Here is a 24,778-nt window from a genome sequence, read left to right on the forward strand (position 1 = left end):
AGACTTTAAAAATTATGACAAAATTCATTACTGTTACCTTCCATCAGTTTTTAATAGAACGGCTTATTTTAACAAAGGGCCCGGGTCAATCAAATTATTAAACAGGCAATTCCCGCTCCCGCCCACTGAGCCAGGGCCCCCCGCTTCCCGCCCACCGACCCGCCCTCAGGAGACGGCCGGCAGCCGTTCAGCTGCGCAGCTTCGCCCTCCCTCCCCCCGCCAACCGCCCCTCCTCGCGCCGTCCCACGGCACCGCCGCACGGGAGGGCCCGCCCCCCCGGGGCGCGCTCCGTAGCCCACGCCTGCGCCCTGCCTCTCACCGGGCCCAGACAACCCCAGGGCGTCGGGACGTGGGTGCTCGGGGCAGCCGGAAGTAGCGTGCGGCTGGGGGCGGGGCGGCTGGACCGCGTGGGACGGCCGGGGCGCGTGGCGCCGGTGCCGAGATGGAGGCGGAGATGGCGGTGGTGGCGCGGATGGAGAGCCTGGCCTTTGAGCCCGGCGCCGCCGGCCCGGCGCCGGCCGAGGGGCGGGTGGCCGGCACGGGGGGAGCGCCGGGTGAAGAGCAGGCGGCAAGCACGGAGGGGGCGCCGAACACTCCGAGCTCCCGGGAGGGCGGTAGGGAAGACCAGGCCCCGCCACCCCCAGCCGAGGGAGCGCGCTGCTCGCCGCCGCCCGCGAGTCCCAGCGGGCCTCCTGCCGCCGCCCCCTCGTCGGACTCCGGCAGGTGGGTTTAGCCCCGGGGCGGGGCCGCGGGGCGAGAGGGGCGCGTCGCTCTCCGCGGATCGCACTTTTCCCGCTGAGGCCTCTGCGGCGGCGGCGCGTGTGGGCCCGCGGCGCGGGCCGCCGGCCCCGCGGCTCAGCGCTCCGCCAGCGAGGTGTCCGAGCCCGCCCCCTCCCCCCCGCCCCACTGTTTCAGCTTCTGCAGCTTTCTCTTTCCCGTTAGAGGTGACGTTTTCAGTTATATTTCACTATATTTCAGCTTTATTGGTGAACCAGTAATCCTCCAAAACAATGACTGTAAGGGTATAGGATTTAATGAAAACATGAGTTCGGTAGCGGTGGCCTGTAGAGCGTCATGGTTGGTTGGGCCACCACGACCATTTGAATGTCTTGTTTGACATGGTCCTCACAGAATGCTCATACATCACTTGTGACGTGACACCGGCAGTGTTATTGCTGAAAAAAACCTGAAGGTAGAGAGTCTGCAGATCTTAACTCGTGCTCTAATGTTGGCATCTCGGTGGAAAAGCTTATTCTCGACCTGTATGTTTTTTATAAAAGGTTCCATCTTCTACTTGCATCTGTGCTTTAGTGTTCAGTAGAGTTGGCGAAGGGTAACTTTGGTTAGATGTGGGCTCTGTTTCAGTCTTAGAAGCCTGGGCACTTTGCCAGTTTCAGTGAGTTTTGTGTTCTCTTTTGGGGCCATCGCAGCAAGATGGGTATGTGCTCCTTCTAACTGGTGCAGGCTGAAATGAAGTCTAAGGATCTCCTCCTTTAAAGAAGATACTGAGCTTCATTAACAGTTAATGGGTTAAAGCTTGACTTTGGAAATACTTTGTTTACTCAGTTCAAAGTTTTCTTAGAACATCATGAAGTGATGGAGGGCGAAATGCCCTGGGGCAGGGCATTCACCTGTGGTCTTTTTTGCTTACAAAATCTGTTGCGCTGATGTTCAGATGAATATTAAAGACGAATTTTTGATAGTTTTAACTTAGCTGTCTACGTGTATCTCAAACTTTTTTCTTTCTTTCTGACTGGTCTCTGGTAGTCTGACTGATTTTTGTCTTTCTGCTGTGTTGATTTTGTTCCAAGAAGTCCATATTTGGCTTTTTCAAAGGGTTTATTAAGGTGCACCTTAATAGCGCCTTATTAAAGTGTTCTTATTTGTTGTCTTGGCTATCAGCATTTGTTGGAAGAAAAAATGCAGCCGCAGATAACTGAAAGCCATCCATTTGCTTGTGAAGGAGACAATGTAATACCAAAGAATCTAGAAGGGAGTGGTTTTTGTATTTTATTTATCACTTTGCTTCTGAATGCTGCTTTGTGAACAGCCTGGTCAGGTAAGAAAGGATAGATGCAATTTTACAAAAGTTTGCTTGTCTCAGTGTATTTTTGTGTAAGGCTTGTAACGTGTTTCTTCAGTTACCAGGATCAATAACTCCACGTGTTTGTTTCTTCCACCAACTCTTGAAGAACTTAGACTTTTGCTAAAAGGAACATGTTGACATGAATAAGGACAGGTTTCTTACTGTGCTTTTTACTTGAAATATTAAGAGTCTAAGACAATAAACATCTCTTATGCGTGTGCCAGTGAGAAATATTAAATTACTAATCTGTGTGAATACGTACTAGGGGAATTCAGACGGGCCATGAATTATGAAACTAATCCCTTTTATCTGCAAAAATTAGATTTTTTTTTTTTCTATTTACCTTTGTAGTGCAAGATGTATTGCTTAGAATAAGTATTTTCTTGACGTTCACTTAGCTTTATGCTAATGTTGGGATTGTACAAGAAGAGTGACTGTGAGCTGTAGAAGGTAGTTTAATGTATTATCTTTGAAATTTTTTTTTGTCCTCAGTTACATCAAGTGATGTTCAATACTGGGAACTTAAGTGGTGCATAAAATGGAAATATGCTGATAGTGCATAGACTTTACGGTCCTGATTTATCTAGATACTATACTGAAGTGATCATCCTGTGACTAATGTCTCATTTCACTTGCAAACCAATGAAGTGTAGGTCCCAAACTGTGACTACTGCGTATGTCTGACAGAGGGAGTTATGCTGGTGCTGGCCTTTTGCATGGGGTAGCCGGTGGGAGAAACTGGACCAGGTGAACTTAGAGGTGATTGCTCTCATGCCACATGCACTGTGAAACAGTGGGAACCCAAATGAGCCACTGTAGTTGCTAGCGTTTGCTCTGAACTGCTGAAGCTAATATTCTTCTGAGATTTTTTTATGATCTTGTCCAGTGGCTTGTAGGTTCAGAAAAGATTGCTGCTTTTCTGTATACAAATGTATACATTTAAGAAAAACATATCTGGTAACCAGAGGTATTTGAGTGATGTGTAATCTAGCCACGCTTTTTATCTGTAGTGTGGAAGTCTATATTCTAACTCCCATGTTTGTTTTATTCAGTGACACGGATTCAGATACTTCATCAACGACATCCTCCTCTTCGTGTTCTCCTTCAACAGTATCTGATGAAGATGATCATCGAAATGAGAAGGATAACAGATCTTACTGTGTTAAAACAAAAGATGAGTTGCCTGTTGATGTAAGTACAATGTGTACTCTTTTAAACCTTTTTCTAGTAACCCAACTTAAAATATTTTAACTTAATGTATTTTTAAGTCATTGCAACACCTCGTGATTGAATGTACGTTTTTACACTAGTTCAGGTATAACACAGTTAATAACTTAAAATGTCTTATTTTTCAGTATATTAAGACCGCTCTGAAGTCATGTTCAGAGCTCATTTTAGGTTCATATTTGTATAAAATCGCAGTTGTAGTTGATCAAAATAAATAAATTTCTGGACAAAATTCCGGATATTTTAGTACATTCTTTGTTGTTTGTATATTGCAGGCTTTCATCATCCTTTCTCTGTATGAGAGACTTGAAGGTCTGATATGTCTTGCAGATATTTTTCAGATATGGTTAGCCTTGAGGTAAAAATTTCAGATGTTGTATTAAGCCTCCCAGAGGTTCAGATTGCATTGCCTCTACTCATTTTAGCAAAATTTAATAGAGTGGTCATAGAAGTGGTTTGTATTTGTTTTATTCTGCAATTTTTGTTATAGCACTGTTCTATGTATTGCAGATCAGAACCTTAATTTGCATCAAGATACTGTCTTTTGGTTTTGGTTCTCATAAATAATGTACTTATTAAGTATTGCTGGCATTATTCGTCGTTATCTTGAAATTAAGAGGTTTAAAGGAATGAGTTTCAGTAATAATCAGCTAACAGATGATTAGCTATGCATCACTTGTAATGGATTACAAATAAAAGGATAATATAACACTGTAATGTCAATTTACATGAACAGTGTATGTTTATCTGTTATTCTGTAGATCTCTCCCCTTCATAAAAAAATGCTTTCTGGAATGAGAAACAAGTCTGGTGAAGGGTACAAGAAATTATTAGAAAGGTAGAGAAGAATACTCTGAAGAGCAGATACATTTGGATACATTTACCTTTGCCTCAGTGCTCTGTATGAGTTTGTAATGAAGTGCTGGATGGCTGTCTGGAAAGGCTGAGGCATTGACACGTATTAGTAGTAGCAGCAATAGGAGATGGGAGTGTGGTGTTAATTCTTAAACTGTTGCTCCAGAGACACTTGGAGTAAAGAAAGCTCTTGGGATATTCTTTTATCCCTGAAATTAATCAAAGATTGAGAAACACACATAACATTATGTTCTGAAGGGGTAAAACATCAGAGCAATTCCTGCTTACAGGAACCATTATAAATGGTTCTATGACAACTTTTTTTTTTACAGCACTGGACTTTTGAACAAAAATCCTTGCTCAAATAGATGTACTTACCAGGTTTTATTTACCTTTTATCTCAATTATTTATTTAAATAAAATTCATGTTAGTCTGAAAATGCTTTGTTGATCTGCTCTTTTGTCTCATTAGCTTACGAGCTTCAAGTCCAAGTGTTTACAAAGCATAGTCTTCCTTTTAAGTACTGGCCTGATTAATTTCATTGGTTCAGCAAAACTATAGCTTTTTGCCAGTGATAGTTAATAAGAACTGAAGTTCTAGTAACTACGTTCTTTACTGTATCTTGTCCTAAGCCATTCTACAGTAAGAGAATTAGTCTAGGTAAAAATGTTGTAGATTGCCTTATGTAAATTTGAGAGAATACAATTTGAAAATTAAAATATATCTGTTAAAAATGAAACACGATGATCAGTCTTTTACCCAAAAGTCCCCAATAATAAGTAACTTGCTAAAGCATGGGTCAAAGATAAAATAAAAGATTAAAGAAAGTATTTAACTGGAATATGTGCGTAGGGGAAAAAACGTGCATGTATTAAGGAGTGTTAGTGGAACTATTTCAGAAACCTCCTGCTTTGAAGTGTAGGATTGGCAGATATCGTATATAGTATGACAGATGATACAGTTTACCATTTGAGATTTATGATCAAAATCTTAGCTTTTTCTTCTTTCTGGTCTTTGGCATTTGACTTGCTCTGGCATCCATGATTCGGTTAAGTCTTAGCAGTGAAGTTGGTTTAATGTTGGAAAACTTACTGTGCTGTAGAAGGGTGTGGTGTTTCTATCCGAATTTACGTCTTGGCTTTAACGCTATATTATGTGGTGTGGGAAAGTCTTGGCCTCTGTTTGGTCCTTGAGTTGCTCTAGAAGGCATTGCCAAGCACTTTTGTTAAGAGTGAAGATTATCAGATGAAATTTTGATAAGACAGGATAAGATTCTTCTATTGGAGAGGATTTTATTTCTGATGATGGCCTTTAAAAGTGCAGTTCAGTGCTAAGATTTGGACTCTACCTCCAAATTCAGATGATGTTGAATTTGAAGATAATTCTTACTTTAGTTGCCCTTACCTTGTATTCCATATAGTCCATATTGAATTCACAGCAGTATAGTATATACATAGAAATCTCAGTTTATGAGTAAATTGGAGGTGGATGATGAGTTCGGTGTTAATCAGCCTTTGATAGCAGATTTTGATGCTTACATTTGAGAAAAAAGTTTAATTTGAATATTGTTTGTGCAGTACTCATTTGTATATGTGAAGTTTGGCACTTTTTTCCCTGAAGTGTTCTCTGTGATTATCCTCTTGTACCAAATACAACTTTTAGCTAGAAATAATTTTCTTTGTATAGGTTGTTGTGACCTTTACATCTTCTATAATGGTCTGAGTCATGGCATAAATGGACAGACACCATTTTGTTGAATCAGATGATACATATCTGGTGTATTTCACACTAATTTATCTCTTGCTATGTACATTTTTCTTCTGTTATGCATTAAATGTGGGTATAGGTTGTCTGGTTTTTTTGGTTATTGATTATCTAATTATTGCGTTGTACATTGAATTTAATTTATCTAACTTGAAAGTTCAAAAAAAATGAACAAAATGTCTTATCAGTTGATGGTTTTCTCCAGTTGAATAAAATTGGCTTCTACTTTAGTTACAATGAGTAACTAAATGAGTAGAGTAACAATGAGTAGCGTAGCGTCTCTTTAGAAAAGGTGTCTTCAAAAGTGACATTCCCCTAAGATGACTTTACTTAGAATTATTCTGAAAGAGGCAAATCAAACTAGATTTTCTTATTTAATCTTAAAAAAGCTGGGAGGTTTTTCTGATTATCAAATTTAAGCAGCAGCAAAGTGATGAATGTCTTAGTGTGACGAGATTATATTCTGAATACTGACTTGATATTTTCAGGAACTGCCTCCTGTTGAAGACTTATCAATAATTCTGCCTGATGATGTTGAACTGAAGCTCTTTGGGACAGTTTCCAGCATCATTGAGCAGCTAGGTAGGCAAGATATGTTTGCTTTGCTTTTAATTAAAATAATTTCTGTATATCTCTGCATTAATTGTGTACTTAACTGTTCCCTCAAAGTGTCTGCAGCATTCTATTTCAGGGGGTAGTGGGTTTCTGAATGAGAACTCAGACTACCAAATGACATTTGTGTTGAATTCCCTTTTGGTTGACTTACATCTTCTGAAGATGTAAGATACTATGACTATTATACATGTGTTTCTGTGTGACTTTCATGTTCTAATTTTTTCATAAAAAAACTTTTTTCACTGTGTATTATGATCTTTATATTAATTCTGGCAACAAAAAGATTGAACATTTGCAGTATTTTAAGAAATCTTCCAGTTGTACATGCTATATTTGAATTATCTCTAAAGATGGAGGAGGTGTGTAACTGAAAGCGCAGATGCAGTACAATGCAGTCCCAAGTGCTTATTTGTTAATATATGAGGACAGGGAAAAGACTTATTTCTTTAGCTAGTCTAGCAGTGCTTGGGTAATTGTTATATTATGTATGTTGGTGTTGGTTGTGTTTTTTGTGGTTTTTTTTTTTGGTGGTTTGTTTTGTTTTGTTTTTTAAAATTCGTCCCACTTCTGGCACCTTGACTAAATACAAGCTGCCAGTGTCAGCAGTCATAGGACAGTATGACTAACATGATATATAGGTGCTGGAGTGTAAGCTTAATGGGATTGAGACATACAATGGAGGTAAGCTTAACTGCAGGCAGTATGCATTTAGGGATCTTTTCAGATCTACCTGAGACCTCAGTTTTTGCTATGTGGAATCAAAGTTTTGCTGAAGCTGGTATTACTAAAATATCCATAGTATGTTTATATTTAAGCTTATTTCAAGTGTTCCATTCTGCTTGAACTGCTTTCAAAGCAATTTGCTTATGAAAATTAGAAATTGAAGTTCAATTTTGAAGTTAAACGTATTTATGTTGAGTGGGATACAAAAGAATTAAAGCAAATAGCTTTTGGCATTAAATTTTCTTTTATTGTAAAAGACTCCAGGTAATACAGGCAATTCCTTTACAGTATTTTTGGTGTTGATTTGGAGTTAGATTTAATTTCACTCATGTGCAGGAAGCTGGCTTGAGAGTCTGGAAGGTAGTAATCTGGTCATTGTCCTCTTGTTCTACTTTGCCCTTTCTTGCTTATTGATAACAATGGGGACTTCAAGAAGGCTGTTTTCAGCTAAAATGATAGTTTGAAAATAAGTTAAAAGAGAAACACTTGAATTTTTCTTATTTTTGATCTAGAATCATAGAATCATTAAGGTTGGAAAAGACCTCTAAGATCATTGAGTCCAACCATCAACCCAACACCACCATGCCCACTAAACCATGTCCCTAAGCACCTCATCTACACGTCTTGTAAATACTTCCAGGGATGGTGACTCTTCCACTTCCCTGGGCAGCCTGTTCCAAGGCCTGACCACTCTTTCAGGAAAGAAATTTCTCCTAATGTCCAGCCTAAACCTCGCTTGGCACAACTTGAGGCCGTTTCCTCTCGTCCTATCGCAAGTTACTTGGGAGAAGAGACCAACACCCACCTCGCTACAACCTCCTTTCAGGTAGTTGTAGAGCGCGATGAGGTCTCCCCTCAGCCTCCTCTTCTCCAGGCTAAACAACCCCAGTTCCCTCAGCTGCTCCTCATAAGACTTGTGCTCCAGGCCCTTCACCAGCTTCGTTGCCCTCCTCTGGACACGCTCCAGCACCTCCATGTCCTTCTTGTAGTGAGGGGCCCAAAACTGAACACAGGATTCGAGGTGCGACCTCACCAGTGCCGAGTACAGGGGCACGATCACCTCCCTGCTCCTGCTGGCCACACTGTTTCTGATACAGGCCAGGATGCCGTTGGCCTTCTTGGCCACCTGAAAACATTCTCGTATGTGAATATTTAAACAAAACTGTTTTCAAAGACTTCAGTTTTGAAAACTGTCCTTAATTTCTAATCCTCCTTGGTGTGTATAACCTTTTCAAATCCTGTCAGTTTACTGACAGGTGTATTCTTGAGTCTGTATTCTACTTTATGTAACTGAAACATATGAATTGTAGAATTTAGATTGGTTGGTGAAAGTTAGAAAACAGACTAATAATCATACATGAAATAAAGCTGTAAGAATGGAATAAATTCAGGATAGTGATTGTTGTGCCAAAATAATATTTGTGATTTCCAAATGAGACCTTAACTCCCCTCATACTAGATACAAACCTGGTATACACAGGTATCGATTTAGTTCAAAAATCAAAAACCAACCCACAATTAGCTGGGGGAGTCCCTAATATGGCCAAAAATCAATTGAAATTGAGGCCACTCACACACCTGTTTCCAGAAGAACTGAAAAGAAAGGAAAACAAGTAGAAATAGGAATTCATAAAGCAAGGTAGTAAAAGCAGAAAAATAACACAGATATCTTGGGGTTTTATTCCGTTCTTACAGCTTTATTTCTGAGGCTGAGGAGAGACCTCATCGCGCTCTACAACTACCTGAAAGGCGGTTGTAGTGAGGTGGGTGTTGGTCTTTTCTGCCTAGTAACTTGCGATAGGACAAGAGGAAATGGCCTCAAGTTGCACCAAGGGAGGTTTAGACTGGACATTAGGAGAAATTTCTTTCCTGAAAGAGTGGTCAGGCCTTGGAACAGGCTGCCCAGGGAAGTGGTGGAGTCCCCATCCCTGGAGGTATTTAAAAGACGTGTGGATGAGGCCCTTAGGGACATGGTGTAGTGGGAATGGTGGTGTTGGGGTGATGGTTGGACTCGATGATCTTAGAGGTCTTTTCCAACCTTAATGATTCTATGAAGACTGGAGGCTATGTTGTGATCAATCAAGTTGAGAGCATTCTCTGAGAGTTTTTGGTGTGTGGGTTTTTTTTGTTGTTGTTATGTTTTGTTTTGGTTTTTTTGTTGGTGGCTTTTTTTTTGGCTAAGGAATATTTCTCATGAGGATTAAGCAACACATTGAGTTCTTTCACTGTGTATTTTATCTTATAGGTAGGCACAAAATAAACTGATTTTCCTACTTCTCCTGAAATTCAAAGAACTATTAAGCCTGTAGCATTGTCACAGGCTTTCTTGGCATGTCACAACATGTTTGCAGATTGAAATAGTAGCAGAGCTGGATTTTTAGCTTGATGAGATGTTTATTGCTTTAAGTCCTGTTATGTAAATTTAGCAGTGATAATCTTGTTGGAGATTTTTGTTGGAGTCTGAGTGACACTTAAGTGCTTGAGTGACTTTATTTGATGATGGAGAGGCATTGAGAATGCTTAATTGAGCATTCTGTTGTTTTGGAGGTAGAAAAGATTACCTTTAAAATCAGAATTTTTGAGTGTAACGCTGCTAGGCCTGTGTATTGGCAACTTTACACATAATTCCTGCTGAATGTAAAGGAAGACCTGGTATTTCTGTAGACTAAAGCAACAAATGTGAACTACTACCAAAGAAGAGAGTGAGCTACTCTAAAGATTTCAGTAAAGAATAAGCTCTCTATGTCTCCGAATCTGGAAAACCTAAAAATGAAGTTGCCTGTATATCAGATTATGTATTTAATGGAGGAAGAACATGCTTCTGTGTCCATTTATAAGGGTTTAAGTCTACTAAGTGTTAAGATTTCATATTTTGAGCTACTGGAATGACTTGCTTGCTCTGACCACTCATACCATCATTAATCATGGATTAGGGCCAAATGTAGTATGAGACTATTATATGACATTAAATTGCAGAAATGTATTTCAAATTTTGTATCTGCATACATAAATGACACTACCAGTTGCTACAGTGACTGGACTGCCAGACATCTTTTGTGTTCTTGTCTGATTCTTACGACTTACTAGGGAAAGCTGTAATGAATAGCCATCTCCATTCTTTTTTTCCCAAGGAAAATTTCATTTGGAATACTAAGAAGGCAGAATATATCTGCACTTAAAAAACCAGGTTATTGTTGCTATGCACTTAATTAAGAAACATCCCGGGTAAATACAACGGGTATCTCACACATACATATTTGAGATTTCTCTTTTGTACCTATCATCTGGTCTCCTTTCTTTCTGCACCCCAGAGAACAATAATTCTGTAAACAAGCGTGAATCTTACCACTCATATGTCACTGGAGAAGGGGTGTACAATTGTAAGTAATTTTGTGTGTGCGCAGGAATTTTCAGGTGAAGCTCTATGAACTTTAGTAGACAAATAATGGATTGGCTTGTTAAGTTTCTCTGCAATTAACTACGTACTGCTGTTGAAACATAAAATTCTAATTGTTTTTTTTTTCCATTTTAGTAATAATTGAATCACTGAGAGGCCTACCTCCAGTAAATGAGGAAAGCATAATTTTTAAAGAAGATCGGCAAGCAGCAGGAAAGGTATGTGTAAAGCATAAAACCCTGTTATTCTAATACAAATCAAAAAATATTCTTTTATGGTCCAGCAAGTAGTGTTGAAGTCAACTAAATGAAAGATAATGTTTCCTCGATATGTAGTTTTTCTTTGTGCTTTTGGCTCTTGCTATAGTCATCTATTTTTTTAATCTCAAGAATTCCTAACCTGGAATTAATTGCATCCTTACAGAATTACAACGTGTGATGAGTTTCTGCTATTTTATGAGAGTGCTTGTGGAGAGGGAGAGGTTGCTTTCAGATGTATGATGTCTTGAATAACAGGCTGTGCTCTTTTATTGCCAGGATTGGGGGCAAAGATTGGAGAAATTAGAGTGACGTTTCAGGAAGAATAGGGAATGTTTAAATATCTATGCTCTGCTGTTCCAGTTTAAGGCCAGTGTGTGCTTTATGCAAGTATAATGAAGAATGTTTGCTGAGAGGGGTGTTGCATTCCATTTTGTATGTTTTCTGGGGAAAGAAAACTATCATCTAGAACTACTGTAATATCTTTGAATGCTAGATGTGAGTGAAACAAAAAACCACAGCCTGAAATTGCAGTTGTTCTGTACAACATCTCAGAATTCTCTGCTTTCCATGGAATTGGGGAGCAGACAGGGAAACTGATGTAAAGGTGTCTTGTAAAGATGAACTTTGAGGAGTAAACTATCAGGAGATTGTTCCAGGTGTAAAAGATTTGAAAGCATAATGGAGAGAGAATAGAGATTTGACAAAAGGCAAAAGGAAAGATTACTAAAATAGAGGAAGCAGACAGTGAAAGCAGTGCAGTTGGATGGGCAAGCATCAACATGTGAGAACTTACTTTTCCACATTATGAATTAAACAGTAGCTGGGGAAATAATACTGTTAAGCAAAATGTGGTGATAAAACTAAAGTATGAAAGTAACTTTATTTCGTGCTGCATTTTGAAAATATATCAAACTTCTTAAATACAAAGCATCTTAAAGCTTCACGGTTGTCTACAATGGAATTAACTATCTAATCTTGATGGTTTATTTAAACGTTTTAATTTTGTTTGTGTTTCAGATATTTGAGATATTTGGTCCTGTTTTACATCCCTTTTATGTGTTAAGATTCAACAGCTCTGAGCATATCAAAGCAAAAGGTATTAATGTGCAAGATAGCATGTATTTTGCTCCATCACTGGAGGACTTCACCCAGTATATATTTGCAGAGAAACTAAAACAGTGAGTCTGACTTCTTTTCTAATCTGGTTATAATGTATTTTTTCATATAGCTTAAAATCCTGGATTAAAGTTTAGCCTTGAGTGAGAAACTGTAGGACTAAGCTTGACACTAAAACTTTTCTTTTTTTAGATATTCTCAACTGTGTTGTAATAACAAGTGTTGTACTGTTTTGGCTTTCAGAACAGTACAGGTAGCTGTAAACTACAAGCTTGTAAACTGTTATAATCACTAAAGTTTAGTAGCTTCTTACTCAATTTAATGTATCAAGCTTGCTTTCTTTTCACATTGCTGTGTTACCTAAAATATCATAACCAGAAAAAAATTCATTGATACTTCCCTCCCCCACACCCTCTCACACACATACACATGCATGGGTTTTGCAAGCTGAACTTCCCGGATAGTGTTGTTCTTCAGATTCTTGTTTAGTTTCATAACTTATAATAAACTTGTTTTGAATTCTGAACAAGTTTGTATTTATTTACTATTTTTATTTCATGTTACAAGGCCAGAACTGAAATTTAATTATCAATAAATCTATTGTGCGGTTAGAGAATAACAACTCCTAGTGATAGGACAAGAGGAAATGGCCTCAAGTTGCATCAAGGGAGGTTTAGATTGGATATTGGGAAAAATTTCTTTCCTGAAAGAGTGGTCAGGCCTTGGAACAGGCTGCCCAGGGAAGTGGTAGAGTCACCATCCCTGGAAGTATTTAAAAGACGTGTAGATGAGGCCCTTAGGGACATGGTGTAGTGGGCATGGTGGTGTTGGGTTGACGGTTGGACTCGATGATCTTAGAGGTCTTTTCCAACCTTAATGATTCTGTGATTCTGTATGGAAATTACCTGCTGTAAATTTGGGAGAGGGGAGGGATTTGAGTGGCAATGTAGTATGATGTTCAGAAACTTCTCAATAATATTTCTGTATTCCAGTCTGCCTGAGGAAGTAGGACTTGTTGCCATTTAAACGGAAGTGTACTCAAAGATACAGAATAAGAAATAAAGCATAATAAATTACTGCTAGACATTAGTGTTGTAATTATTGATGAATAATTGTCTGAAATAACTGTAGGTTAAAAAAGTTCTTTGTCATACAAGCTACTTAGTCTTCGTTCATTAGGATTAGTTCTCATCTGACTTGCAAATTTTTTTCTGACTATAGCCAATAGTATTGGTGTCTGCATTAATTGCAACTCTACCAGTATTCATACTGAATAATTTTTTTCTTTAGCCGTGCATGTGGCCAGGCCTGCAGGAATTTTTTTTTCCTTCCTTTCCCATTTCTGTGGAAGCAACAAGCATTTTTTTTTTCCTTTCAGTGAAGACCAAAATAGATCACTTTCTCACTCTGCTGCTTCTTTGTTTTTCTGCAGCATTTTGATGCCAGCTGGTCTTTGATTTGCGCCATTAAACTTTGTTGTTTAGCACAGTAACTGCACAGACTTTAATCATCTGCTTACTACATCAATAATTGTGTGCTATACTCAGCATCTGAGGCATGAGACTCATGTTTTAGTTTATTACATGCTTTGCAACTAGTTTTGGGAACTATTTGTCTTTTGGTAGTACTTTACTATCATATATGGTACAAAATTGAACACTAGGTAAGATGTTTCACACTTTCATGACTTATCCACACAGCTGAACAGTGCATCAGACATTGTTTCTTGCCCTGCATTAAAGTGAGCAGTGTGAAAACCTGTGTAATTTGATGTAAACCATAATTTCTGAATAATGTGATTTAGGTTACATTTCACTGAAACAATATTTTATTTCTGAGTTTTGTCCTTAAAGGTTCTTAAGCTTTTGTGAGGCAATTAGTACTATTTGTTAAAGCTGCCTTTTCACAAAGTAGGTGTCACTGAAAAAGGATAAAGAATTTTGATTTCTGATCTGTGCTGTAATGTCTATATAAAGAAACCAAGATGGCATGGATAGTAGAAAAGTTGAGCTTCAGTCAGTGCTTCACAAGAAGGCTTTTGGACCTTAGCAGATTGCAAATTTGATGACCAATGATTTTTATTTTCTGCTTTTTGTTAGTTTGACTTTGTGCAGACCAGCTTGTGGAGTATTATAGGCTTAAAAGTTTTAGAACTGCTACTCAAAACTATGATGGTACTTTGAAAAGGAAAGGAATCGGGATTAAGATCTGAAAGAAACCTTAAGTTTGAAGCTTCTTCTGAAATCTGGCATGCAATCTGCTTGCATTGTACAAAGTTGCAGTGCTATGAATAAGCCTTACATTTTATAGCAAAATAATGAAAGTGTAGTGTAAAACTTCTTGAATGCAAAATAATTTGTAGCTAAAAATAGATTTATGTTGTATTGCCTGAAAAACAAAGTAATTCTAAAGAAGCTCATGTATTTTCATGATTCCTCTGAGTCACCTTTTGTTAGACTTCCAGATCTTACAATATCTGAGTTCAGAAATCAAAGAATTGCTATCTTGTTCTTTGCAGAAGATTATTAGGTATCTCAGAACATGAAAAGTGTTTTGTGTTTTGCTGAAATAGGGAAGGCTCCCTTGGGAGAGTGAGATAAGCTGCCTGAAGAACTTACAAGGTTTAAATTTTGCAGTCAGTAGTACTATATATTGTCTAATGACCACAGGTCTTGGAGTTTCTTGCGTGCTCTGGTATTTCTGGCAGGCATGTATTGCCCCAAAATAACAAGATGAGAGGGGGAAACGAAGAAGTTGGTTCATAATAAAAAAAAAGTGTTACTTTTCATTATTGCATAGATAGAGTTTTCTGCAGCCAAGAAATTACTCATATAGAGCCCTTATCTTCCTTTCCTCCCTGTAATATTTTCTTCTAATTGAACTTTAAAATGGCTTGCATGTTAATATGATTTGCTCATAACCACAAAGGTGGTGTGTTTTTATGGTTTTCTAGCGAGCTTCGGTTTTATGGTTAGGGTTGAGGCACAAAGTACCTCCAGATGACTTGCCAGCGTTCTCATGGACAGCCTTTGACTAAGGGCCTCTTAAGTCCAGGGTACCTAGAGCCGATGGTTATGTACTTTGTTGTAGCTATTGCTGCTTGATCGTTGCTGACTTTTATGAATACATAAAAAACCCCTTGGTTATTAGAGTACTGATTGAAGACTTTTCACACTGAACACGTTGGTGTTTTTAACCACCATATGGTTCCATTTTGCAAGTAAGAATTTTCAGTATTGCATTATTTTATATAGTTTGTCTGCGTAGATAAGGATTGTGTCTTGATATTTCAAACCAAAATATATTAAATTTGTGAGTAGTGTGGAAAAACCTTCCACAGACTTTAACAGCATAATTTAAATTCGTTCCACAAATTTGTTGCTAATCAAAGAAATGACTTGATTTTTAGTGAAGTTCTTAAAGTGGTGGGTGAAGTGAAATTCAAATTCATTTTGGTGCTTGTTGGGCAAGACGATTAAGTTTTTGCTTCCTTAAACGTCTCTTACCTTGCTTTTTAATTTTATATTTACAACAAAATAGAAGATGAAACCTAATTATCTCGCTAACACTGTATTAATAGAACTGTAAGCTAAGCTTAGAGGTTTTTTGGTTCTGAATTCACTTCGCTATAGCTATAATTAAAGACTGTGTCCTACTAGACTAGTTCATTGTCCTTTTTAACCGGAGATATATATTCTGAAACCAGAAGAATAAGAAAGCTTATGGCTGTAGTCAGCAGTTAGTCAGCATAAGAAAGCTGCAGTGAACTATCACAATTCAGGTTCAAAAGGATGTGTTGAGAGAATATTGATCAAAGCTTAATATTAGCTGTGTGAAATGTTCAGTCTTCACTCAAAGTAGGAAGGTTTTTCAAGTGACGTATTTAGTGAAGTTCTAAGTTGACACATACATTACTATTTACTTAGAAACAACATTAAAAAACAAATGCCTCTTTTAAAACAGGCAGCTCCTGGTGTAGAAAATCTGATACCTTGAAGAAAGTGTTACCTTATTTGCTACAGTACAGTCCTTGCGAGTTATTTCTAACCTGGAATATGTTGCTACTATGTGACTCAAACAAGAGATGTTTCATAGCCTCCTTACACCATTTTCCTTCATCTTGATTGTCTAATTTGTGGTGTGTTTTGTTTTTTTTCTTTTAGGGAGAAAGGTTCAGATGCATCTTGGAAGAATGACCAAGAACCACCACCTGAAGTAACTATAGTTTTTTTTGGTTTATTGTTTTTGATTACAGAAGATACATGTAGAAAAATTTCTGTGCAGAGTGACTAATTAGCAAGCTTAGTTTTTTACGCAGACAAGAGTTGGATGTACCTCTTTTCTTCGTTGAAAAGAAGGTCATGCTTCTCTTGGAGAGGCCTCACAGTCAATGTAGAGAGTACTAGCTGTCTTTTTCTGCTTGCTTTCTGCAATTGGGAAAATGTATATCTTCAGTTCCTCTAGTCCTTCAAGAACACGTTTGGCAACCTGAACATTCAACTTTGAGTAGCAGTGCTTTTACCTTGCCTAATAGTTTTGCTTCTGCTAGGGAATTTTTGTCCTTGCTGTTCTTTCACTGCAGCTTTGTCTTTTACCTTGCCACAAGCAATTGTTTGTCTTTAAAGGCCTGCTAGTACTCTGCAAACTGTACTACTTGGGTGTTTAAGCTGTCTGCTCTGTTAGATTAACTTGACACCTCTTCTGTTGCATTCTTTGAATGGTTTATTAGTAAGATTTCCCTACTGTTTGCTATTATAAAACACTAGTTCTGTGAGAGGAGATGAGCTTCTTCCATGCAAAGGCAATCATACAGGATCGTGTAGAAGTGAGAGTTCCTCACTATCGTTGACATCATTTACTGTAGGATCTGTAAAGATCTCTTCAATGACATCCAGGCTTCCTGTCCAGTGCTTCTTAACTCCACTCTAACTATACTTTTCATGACTATTCTCTTCTTCAATAAGAATTGCAAGGCTGATAGTTTTATTGAGGTGTTTTCGTGAGATTTGTTTTCTAGCTTGACGCTTGAGTCACTTTTCCTTGCAATTTCTACTTTAAGCCTATCTTATTCAAAATAGCTGAAATTCCTAGAAGCCTTGTGTCTACCATGGTTTCCTAAAGAGATCGATCTGCTTGTTTTGAATCTTCCAAAAGCTTGCATAGTTAGCATAGTTCTAAGCTATGTAGTATGTGCTTCTTACTCTATAATTAAGTAGAAGGGTGGTTTTTTTGTGGGTTGGGTGTTTTTTTTTTTTTTGGTTCTAACCAATTTTTAAAATAGAACAGAACAGACTATTTCAGTTGGAAGGGACCTACAACGATCATCTAGTCCAACTGCCTGACCAATTCAGGGCTGACCAAAAGCTAAAGCATGTTGTTAAGGGCATTGTCCACACTGACAGGCTTGGGGCATTGACCACCTCTCTAGGAAGCCTCTTCCAGTGTTTGGCCACCCTCTTGGTAAAGAAATGCTTCCTAGTGTCCAGTCTAAACGTCCCCTGGCGCAGCTTTGAACTATTCTCACATGTCCTACCACTGGATACCAGGGAGAAGAGACCGGCACCTCTCTCTCCACTTCCCCTCCTCAGGAAGCTGTAGACAGCAATGAGGTCCCCCCTCAGCCTCCTTTTCTCCAAACTAGACAAGCCCAAAGTCCTCAGCCGCTCCTCATAGGACATTCCTTCTGGCCCTTTCACCAGCTCTGTTGCCCTCCTCTGGACACATTCAGGGACCTTCACATCCTTCTTAAATGGTGGGGCCCAGAACCACGCACAGCACTCGAGGTGAGGCCGCGCCAAGGCTGAATTCAGGGGATAATCACCTCTCTGGACCAGCTGGTTATGCCGAGTTTGGTGCTCCCCAGGATGCGGTTTGCCCTCTTGGCTGCCCGGGGACGCTGCTGACTCGGATTGAGCCTGCTGTCAACCAGCACCCCCAGATCCCTTTCTGCAGGGCTGCTCTCCAGCCACCCCTCTCCCCACTTATACTTGTGCCCAGTGTTACTCTGTCCTAGGTGCAAAATCCGGCATTTCGACTTGTTAAATTTCATCCCATTGATCATAGCCCAGTGCTCCAATCTATCTAGATCCCTCTGCAAGGCCTCTTGCCCCTCAAGAGAGTCAACAGCACCTCCCAGTTTGGTATCATTAGCAAACTTGCTAATAGTACATTCAACTCCTGCGTCCAGATTGTTGATAAATATATTGAACAGAACTGGCCCTAGAATTGAACTCTGAGGAACACCACTGGTGACCGGTCGCCAGCCAGATGTAGCCCCATTCACTACAATCCTTTGAGCTCTGCCCTTCAGCCAGTTCTTCATCCAGTGCACCATGAACCCGCTTGTCCTACAGTTGGACAACTTGTCCAGAAGGATGCTGTGAGGGACAGTATCATGCTGTGGGGGACAGTATCAATTTTTGCATTCACAGTCCTTATCCCTGTCCAGTTGTTCTGGCTTGAAGGAGAGATGTTGTGACATGGGCTTTTCTGTGCTTGAAGATAGGTCCTGTAATGATGTATCAGTCTGTCAACCCAGAATGTTGCTTTTTCCACTATAGTGAGGATGATGCATTTTGAAATACCTTTTTTTTTCTTCCTACAAATGGAACTGAGCTGAGCACTGTTAACTTCTCTCAAGGAATGCTTGTCTGTCAGTTCTGACTGTAAATTGCCTTCTTTTCTCGAGGAGACGTCATCTCACAGAGAATCATCATTTGAGTATTAGAAGTGTTGCATAGAATTGGACTGTAGGTATGTGATCAGTGGAGCTTTGGAAGACTGTATATAATTAGAAACTTTTGGATAGTCTTAGCTTTTGTCAAACAATTTTCTAGTGATGATGGTACGAAATGTGCTTATTGGCTAATGGTGAGCTCTTTTTTTGTTTCTTACTTGTATTTTTAAAGCTATTCAGGAGATAAGCTTGTAAATGTGTAATTTGAATTTGTAGGAACCTAAGTAACTTTAAAACTTGGCTAAATACAGTCAAGCAGTCAAGTCTTCTGCAGATAAAGATTCATTGCTTTTTCCAAAGTTGGTATTTATTTTTTTATGATTTTTCTTAATTTTAATTATGATACTGTTACCTTCAAGTTAGAATCTGAAAGTACAGGAGGAACTTTAGGTTTACTGTAGTTCACTATAGGAAGGAAGGAAGCTTGAACGAAATCAGTGATGGCAAGGATGGGCAAATTTCATTGCTTTTTATGACACCTTTGTTTCCATGGCTGTTCTGACTTTGTGATATGTCCGTGTGCTCTGTTTTGGAGAAAACACCACATCTAACATCTTGTAATCCTTAATTAGAATAATCTTTGGATAGTTCTAGCAGTTAAAGTTTACACTAAGATATCCAAACTATGACAGCTGATGAGCTGATAGAAAGTAGCTTTTGCTGTGAAGGTAATAGCTGTTGACAAGGGTGCAGATTAAATTTCATGCTACTGGTGCTTGAAATTGTCTCTTACAGCCAGAGTCTTTTAGAGCCCTCAGCTGGCAGCTGATTCTGTAACTCTTCTGGCCAGCTCCCATGCTAAACTGTGTGCAATTGCTGGAGTCGGTTCCTTTTGTGATACTGTGAAGCTTTATTTTTGTATGAACGATGAATTAATCCATGTTAGGCCTTTTATGCTTGCTACTTTAAGGTATATGGTAAGTGTTCCTTTTCTGACAGGCTTGTAATTAACCCAGCTTAACTGTAGACTCAGTAATATAATCTCTCTCGGCCTTGTCTTTGGGGTCATAGGATGACAAAATGCGATCTGTATGCTGCAAGGCTTGCAGGAGCAGATAATTGCGATTTCTCTGTGAGGCGGCTTTTATGGAACGTTACATGGAAATTAGCTAGCAACAGAAGGTACCTGTTGTTTGTTATTTCTGCTATACTGGAGGATGGTGTATTGAAGTCCTTAGAAAACGCAGGAGTTAGTGAAAGATTTTACTTCATGGTATAGATCATCTTGTGGCTTTTTTTGAGTAAGAATATAATCCAGTGTGTAGAAGAGGAAATAGTTGTATTCAGAATTAACTTTTATGTGGCTTTTTTAGCACTGTTTCAGTGCAATGTTTTTGAGATCTGTATATACTATAGAGATGCATCAGTAAGCAGCAAACCCCTTCCTTTCAGAATTGGGAAGGGGAGGGTGGGAACAAACCCTTTTAAGTCATATGAGCGAGCTGTTTTTCAGGGAGCTAATTATGCTGACAGATTTCTTTCCTGTCACTAACAACTTTTCCTCATTCTAAATGTAAGCTAGGATTCGAAAGGTAGCAAAACCTTGTGTACAGGAACAAAATGTTGCCATGACGTTGAATCTATTGTAAATGACAACATTCTTCAAAGCTGAAAATTCCTTTAGAGTAACATTGCTATTGCAAGTTTAACGGGAACAGTGTTATTAAATATACTACAGAGAATTCCAATTTAGTGACAGTTTTAGAATAGAGATACTTTTTTAAGGTAGTTTAACTGTGCTGAGTTAAGTATTGGTTGCCAAATTAATTTTAACTTATTTTAAAAATGCATATTTTAATTCACCTAGTCTGCAGTTTACTCTTCGAAAGCTTTTTCTTGGTGATAACTAGCCAGCTCCCTCAGAGATTTCAATTTTTTTTTCTTACTAACATCTAGGCAATCAAAAATTTGTGTTCAGTACTTGAATGTTGCTGGTTTTAGGAAAATTAGAAGGAATAACTGAGTATTGTATAATTGTCTTATGAGAAATTTATGGAGCATTAAGTTTTTGATTGTGTTGAGAAGCCAGCTGAACACACGATGGTCCTTTGAATGCGAAATAGGAAAGTGCAGCTTTAATATTCTTCTAAGCTAACTGCAGAATGGGTTGTTTTCTAAATAATGATTTATGGCTAGAACTGAAGTTCTCTGTGCAGTCTTTATATGGCTGTATTCTCCTTTTTTTTTTTTTAACCAGGCCTTGGATTTCAGTGATGATGAAAAAGAAAAAGAAGCAAAACAGAAGAAAAAGAAGCCTCAAAGTCAAGGAAGGAAGAAACTCAAATCAGAAACAAATGCATCAAGTGAGTAAATGCTATGGGAGAATGCTTTTATCTGTTAAACTGAGTTTGAAATACACAGTGATATCCACCTTAATGATTGAGCTTTCATACAGTTAGTCAGTATTTCTGTGCTTTTCAAAGTTGTATTCGTGAATTTATGACTACGTTCCTTAATTTTTTTAAAAGGAAAATAAAGTTTTTTTCCATTAAACTGTGGAAGGGAAGTAATATAGGAGCAGGACAGTTGTCAGAGGAGATTCAAAGGCTCTTATGACAGTGTCAGCTGATACACAGTGAGAATACAGAACAGATGCCACCTTTTGGAGTTTAGAGCTTGCTTGTTGCAGGGGTTATTGGGGCCCAAGTTCAGCTTAAGCCTTTGAGTGCAGGGAGAAGATAGAGGAAGGCCATGCGCAATTTTTGGAAACGCGTTTTTCTGGCAATCACGGAGAAGACACACGTCTTAGATGGGGAATTTTTTCCTCTATCTGAAAAGGAAGCTCTTCCTCACCCATGGCATATAAATACTCCTTTAAAATAACTGTTACTTGTGTAGCCCACTGAGAACCTCTTTGTTTACCTAACACAATCATTAGATAAACAAACCTATAGTAGTTTAATAAAGTATGTATAGTTTTTCATAATATACATAGCCTTCTTCACCTTCCTTTCTCCTGCTGTTGACAGGTCTGTTCCGGGTGTATGCTTGCAGCTGTGCTCTGTTTGCAATAACCAAATTTTCCTGTCTTCTCTTGTGGCTCTCTACTGACACAACTTTTTGCTTTTTGGTTGCCATTTTTGTTGAATAATTTAAATTGTGTCCCTCTTTTTCTGTTCTCACTGGTCTGCTTCTGTTGCATGCTTTTTGTAGCACTCCCTTTAAATACTACTGACTCTGATCCCTTCCCCTCTTTCTCTTCTTCTGCTGCTTATATATTGGGTTGCTTCAACTGTCTCCAGCACAGTGCTTGCCTGCATTTATTTTCTTGGACTGACTTCTTCCGTGAGTTTGCTGCTCTTCCTTTGTAAAGCTGCTAGATATTGTGCCCCACTGAAGCCCTTTTCTCTTGATCTGGGAAGTCAGTAACTCTCCTGTTAACTGTTTTACTCTGTGTACAGTACATCCCTCCCTTGTACCCTTCAAATAAAGCTGCGATCTTTCTTGGGCTGGCTTTTGCCCTATGGTTTTGACAGTTCTCCCTTAAGGGAAGGATCTGAATCATGCCATACTTTCCCTTCATTCCTGATGGTTATTTTCTCCCCTGGTTTCTGCTTATCTGGCATACGGCATGTTTTCCTCCGTATCCTTACTCTGCCAGCTTATTGCAGACCCACCTTTGCCTAGGGCTTGCTGAGGCTGTTACTGAACTATGTTCCATAACTGAGAACACAATGGGAGGAACTATCTCAATCTGTCAAGGGAGTATGGGCTATTTAAAGAAAAACACAGCAAATCATAACATGGTATAAATTGACATTGTGTGCCATTTAGTTTGGCTGTGGAATTCAGCAACAAGGATATCTGGCAAATTGAGGCACAAACTCAGTCTCAGCTGGAGTTTTGCTTGGTTGCATCTTCATAAAACTCAAACTGGGTTTTTTTGAGTATATTAAAATTGACGCATTGTTATAGTCTTCGATAGGAGAAGAAAGAACAAAAATATTCGCTCAAGTACTTCCACTTCAGTGCTTCTGAGAGAACTGCATGTGCCAAAGGAGTCTAAGTCCTAATCCCCCATGAAAATGAGTAGGAATTTTGGTATTCAACTACCTTTCCAGACTTAGCTTTTCAAAGGTGAAAATGTTTATATGTAGTCTAGTGCCAAGGATTAGGTACACATAGGTTCTTAAAGTTCAGTGATTTTATGCAGTGTTATGTCCCTAAATATCTTTTTGCTTCTAGCCCTAAAATCCTTTAGAGATCATGTTTCAGTTTAAATACTAAAGCCTTTTGAATATCTTGGCAGCTCTTTGGAATATTTTTAACATTTCCGCGCTCTTAATTTTCTAGCACTTACCCCATTAATACTGTTATGGTGTTTATATAAAGTGGCAGTAGATTTGTTATGAACCTTAAATATATGTTTACAGTCACCTGTACAGGGAAAAATTCATCTTTGAAAGATGAATGCTGAAAGCTAATTGGCTAAACATACAGGCTGCCTTTTTTCTGATAGAGTAAGTTAATTTTATTAATTCGAGTTTGAATAATTTGTGTCCTGTGTCTGTGCTGTAATATCCACTCAGGTCTGAAAGCTATATACCACTTCAGTGTAATGCAGTGTTGATTTATCTTCAGTTTTAAAATGTGTTGCTTTTAAATCTTGTTTTAAACCAAGGCTTCCAAAATACTCACAGTTTGAGTGTTTCTGTGATTCATTAATACTAATGAAAATTCCTAGAGGGGAAGAAAGTGAAATTTCTTTTTTAATGACTGAATTTGCAGCCCTCAGGATCATTCTTTCTATATTACTCTAATAAATCAAGGTGAGTTACTGAACAGTAGACTTCACAGTATTATTTTGTTGTTTATGTATTATTTGCCAGTGTTATGTGTTGATAAGCTTACTTCTCAAATTTCCTTGACTTCAGCTTGAAAGATTTGTGAGGACTAAACTTAATCTTTCCAAAATAATATGAAAACTGTGTGTATTTTTTTTGTTTGGTTGGTTTTTTTTGTTGTTTTTTTTTTTTTTAAGGTGAGAATAAAGGACTTCATCAGTCAATGCAACAGCCTGCTTCAAGTTATTCAAGGGGATACCGTGGCAGAGGGTTCTCCAGGGATCCATTTCCTCCTCCTCCAGGCCCTCCAGGTTTTTTGAGACCACAAGTAAGACCACCACAGCTATACTCTTCAGACAACAGAATACATCAGGAATCTTCAGTGTTTCCACAACCTCATAGAAAAGAAAATCCAATGATGCAACAGTATCCCTTTCCTCCTCCAGTTTTTGGTTCTGTTAACGAGATGCATCAATTCCACCTTCCGCCTTCAGATCTGAATATGATTTGGACAGGCCCGAACACGTACAACTCATCATACCCATTTTTGCCACCACCGCCTCCTCCACCTCCTCCAGATAGCCATCCTTCACAGTTCAGGCCTTACTAAGTTTCCGTAAGTTGCAGTTTAAAGGGAGGAAAAACAGGCCGCTGCCAAGACTGTATTCCCTTATTTTGGAGATGCTTCATTTTTCTGCAACAATAGAACAAATGCAGAGTTTGATGCTTTGTGGGACATCCATAGAAAACTATTTTTTTTCTATATATGTTTTCTGTTTCAAAAAAAGAAAACTGTATGATAAAAATAACCGAATATTAAATAATGGTTTATTTTTATAATATCTACTAGTTTGGGTGATAAATAAAAACCTTTTGGAGACTGGTATGTAGTAGTGGAAATCTATTTTGTAATAAATTTAAGAGTTTATGTAACTACTGTCTAACAGTGATGAGGATATGTCGCATATATGTTAGTATTTTTAGAGTGGTTGTATATCACTATGCTAAACCAGTTTTATAAATTTGTGCAAATTTTGAAATCTACTTGCATGGAAACTAAAAATCTGACACCTAATTTTTAAGCTAGGTTTGCCATTGTTTATATAAGGTATAAACTCCTGTTATCCAACTTTCAATATTTCTTGAATTTCACATTAACTAAAAGACTGGAGCTGGATGGTCTTTTTTTAAATAGCTGCAGTAGCTAGATCAGA

The 24,778-nt window shown here is 38.5% G+C and overlaps 1 protein-coding gene across 1 annotated transcript; it reads left to right on the forward strand.

The window, feature by feature from the left end:
* Positions 1 to 399: 399 nt before the first annotated feature.
* On the forward strand, positions 400 to 24,450 carry NAF1 (nuclear assembly factor 1 ribonucleoprotein). Its single transcript, XM_075149402.1, has 8 exons — positions 400 to 723; positions 3,139 to 3,277; positions 6,422 to 6,515; positions 10,804 to 10,886; positions 11,946 to 12,106; positions 16,208 to 16,259; positions 20,978 to 21,083; positions 23,762 to 24,450. Exons 1-8 carry the CDS (start codon positions 443 to 445, stop codon positions 24,172 to 24,174), a joined length of 1,329 nt encoding a protein of 442 aa, XP_075005503.1. The 5' UTR covers positions 400 to 442; the 3' UTR covers positions 24,175 to 24,450.
* The last annotated feature ends 328 nt before the right edge of the window (positions 24,451 to 24,778 follow it).

Source organism: Calonectris borealis, chromosome 4 (genome assembly GCF_964195595.1).
Source record: "Calonectris borealis chromosome 4, bCalBor7.hap1.2, whole genome shotgun sequence".
NCBI lineage: Eukaryota > Metazoa > Chordata > Aves > Procellariiformes > Procellariidae > Calonectris > Calonectris borealis.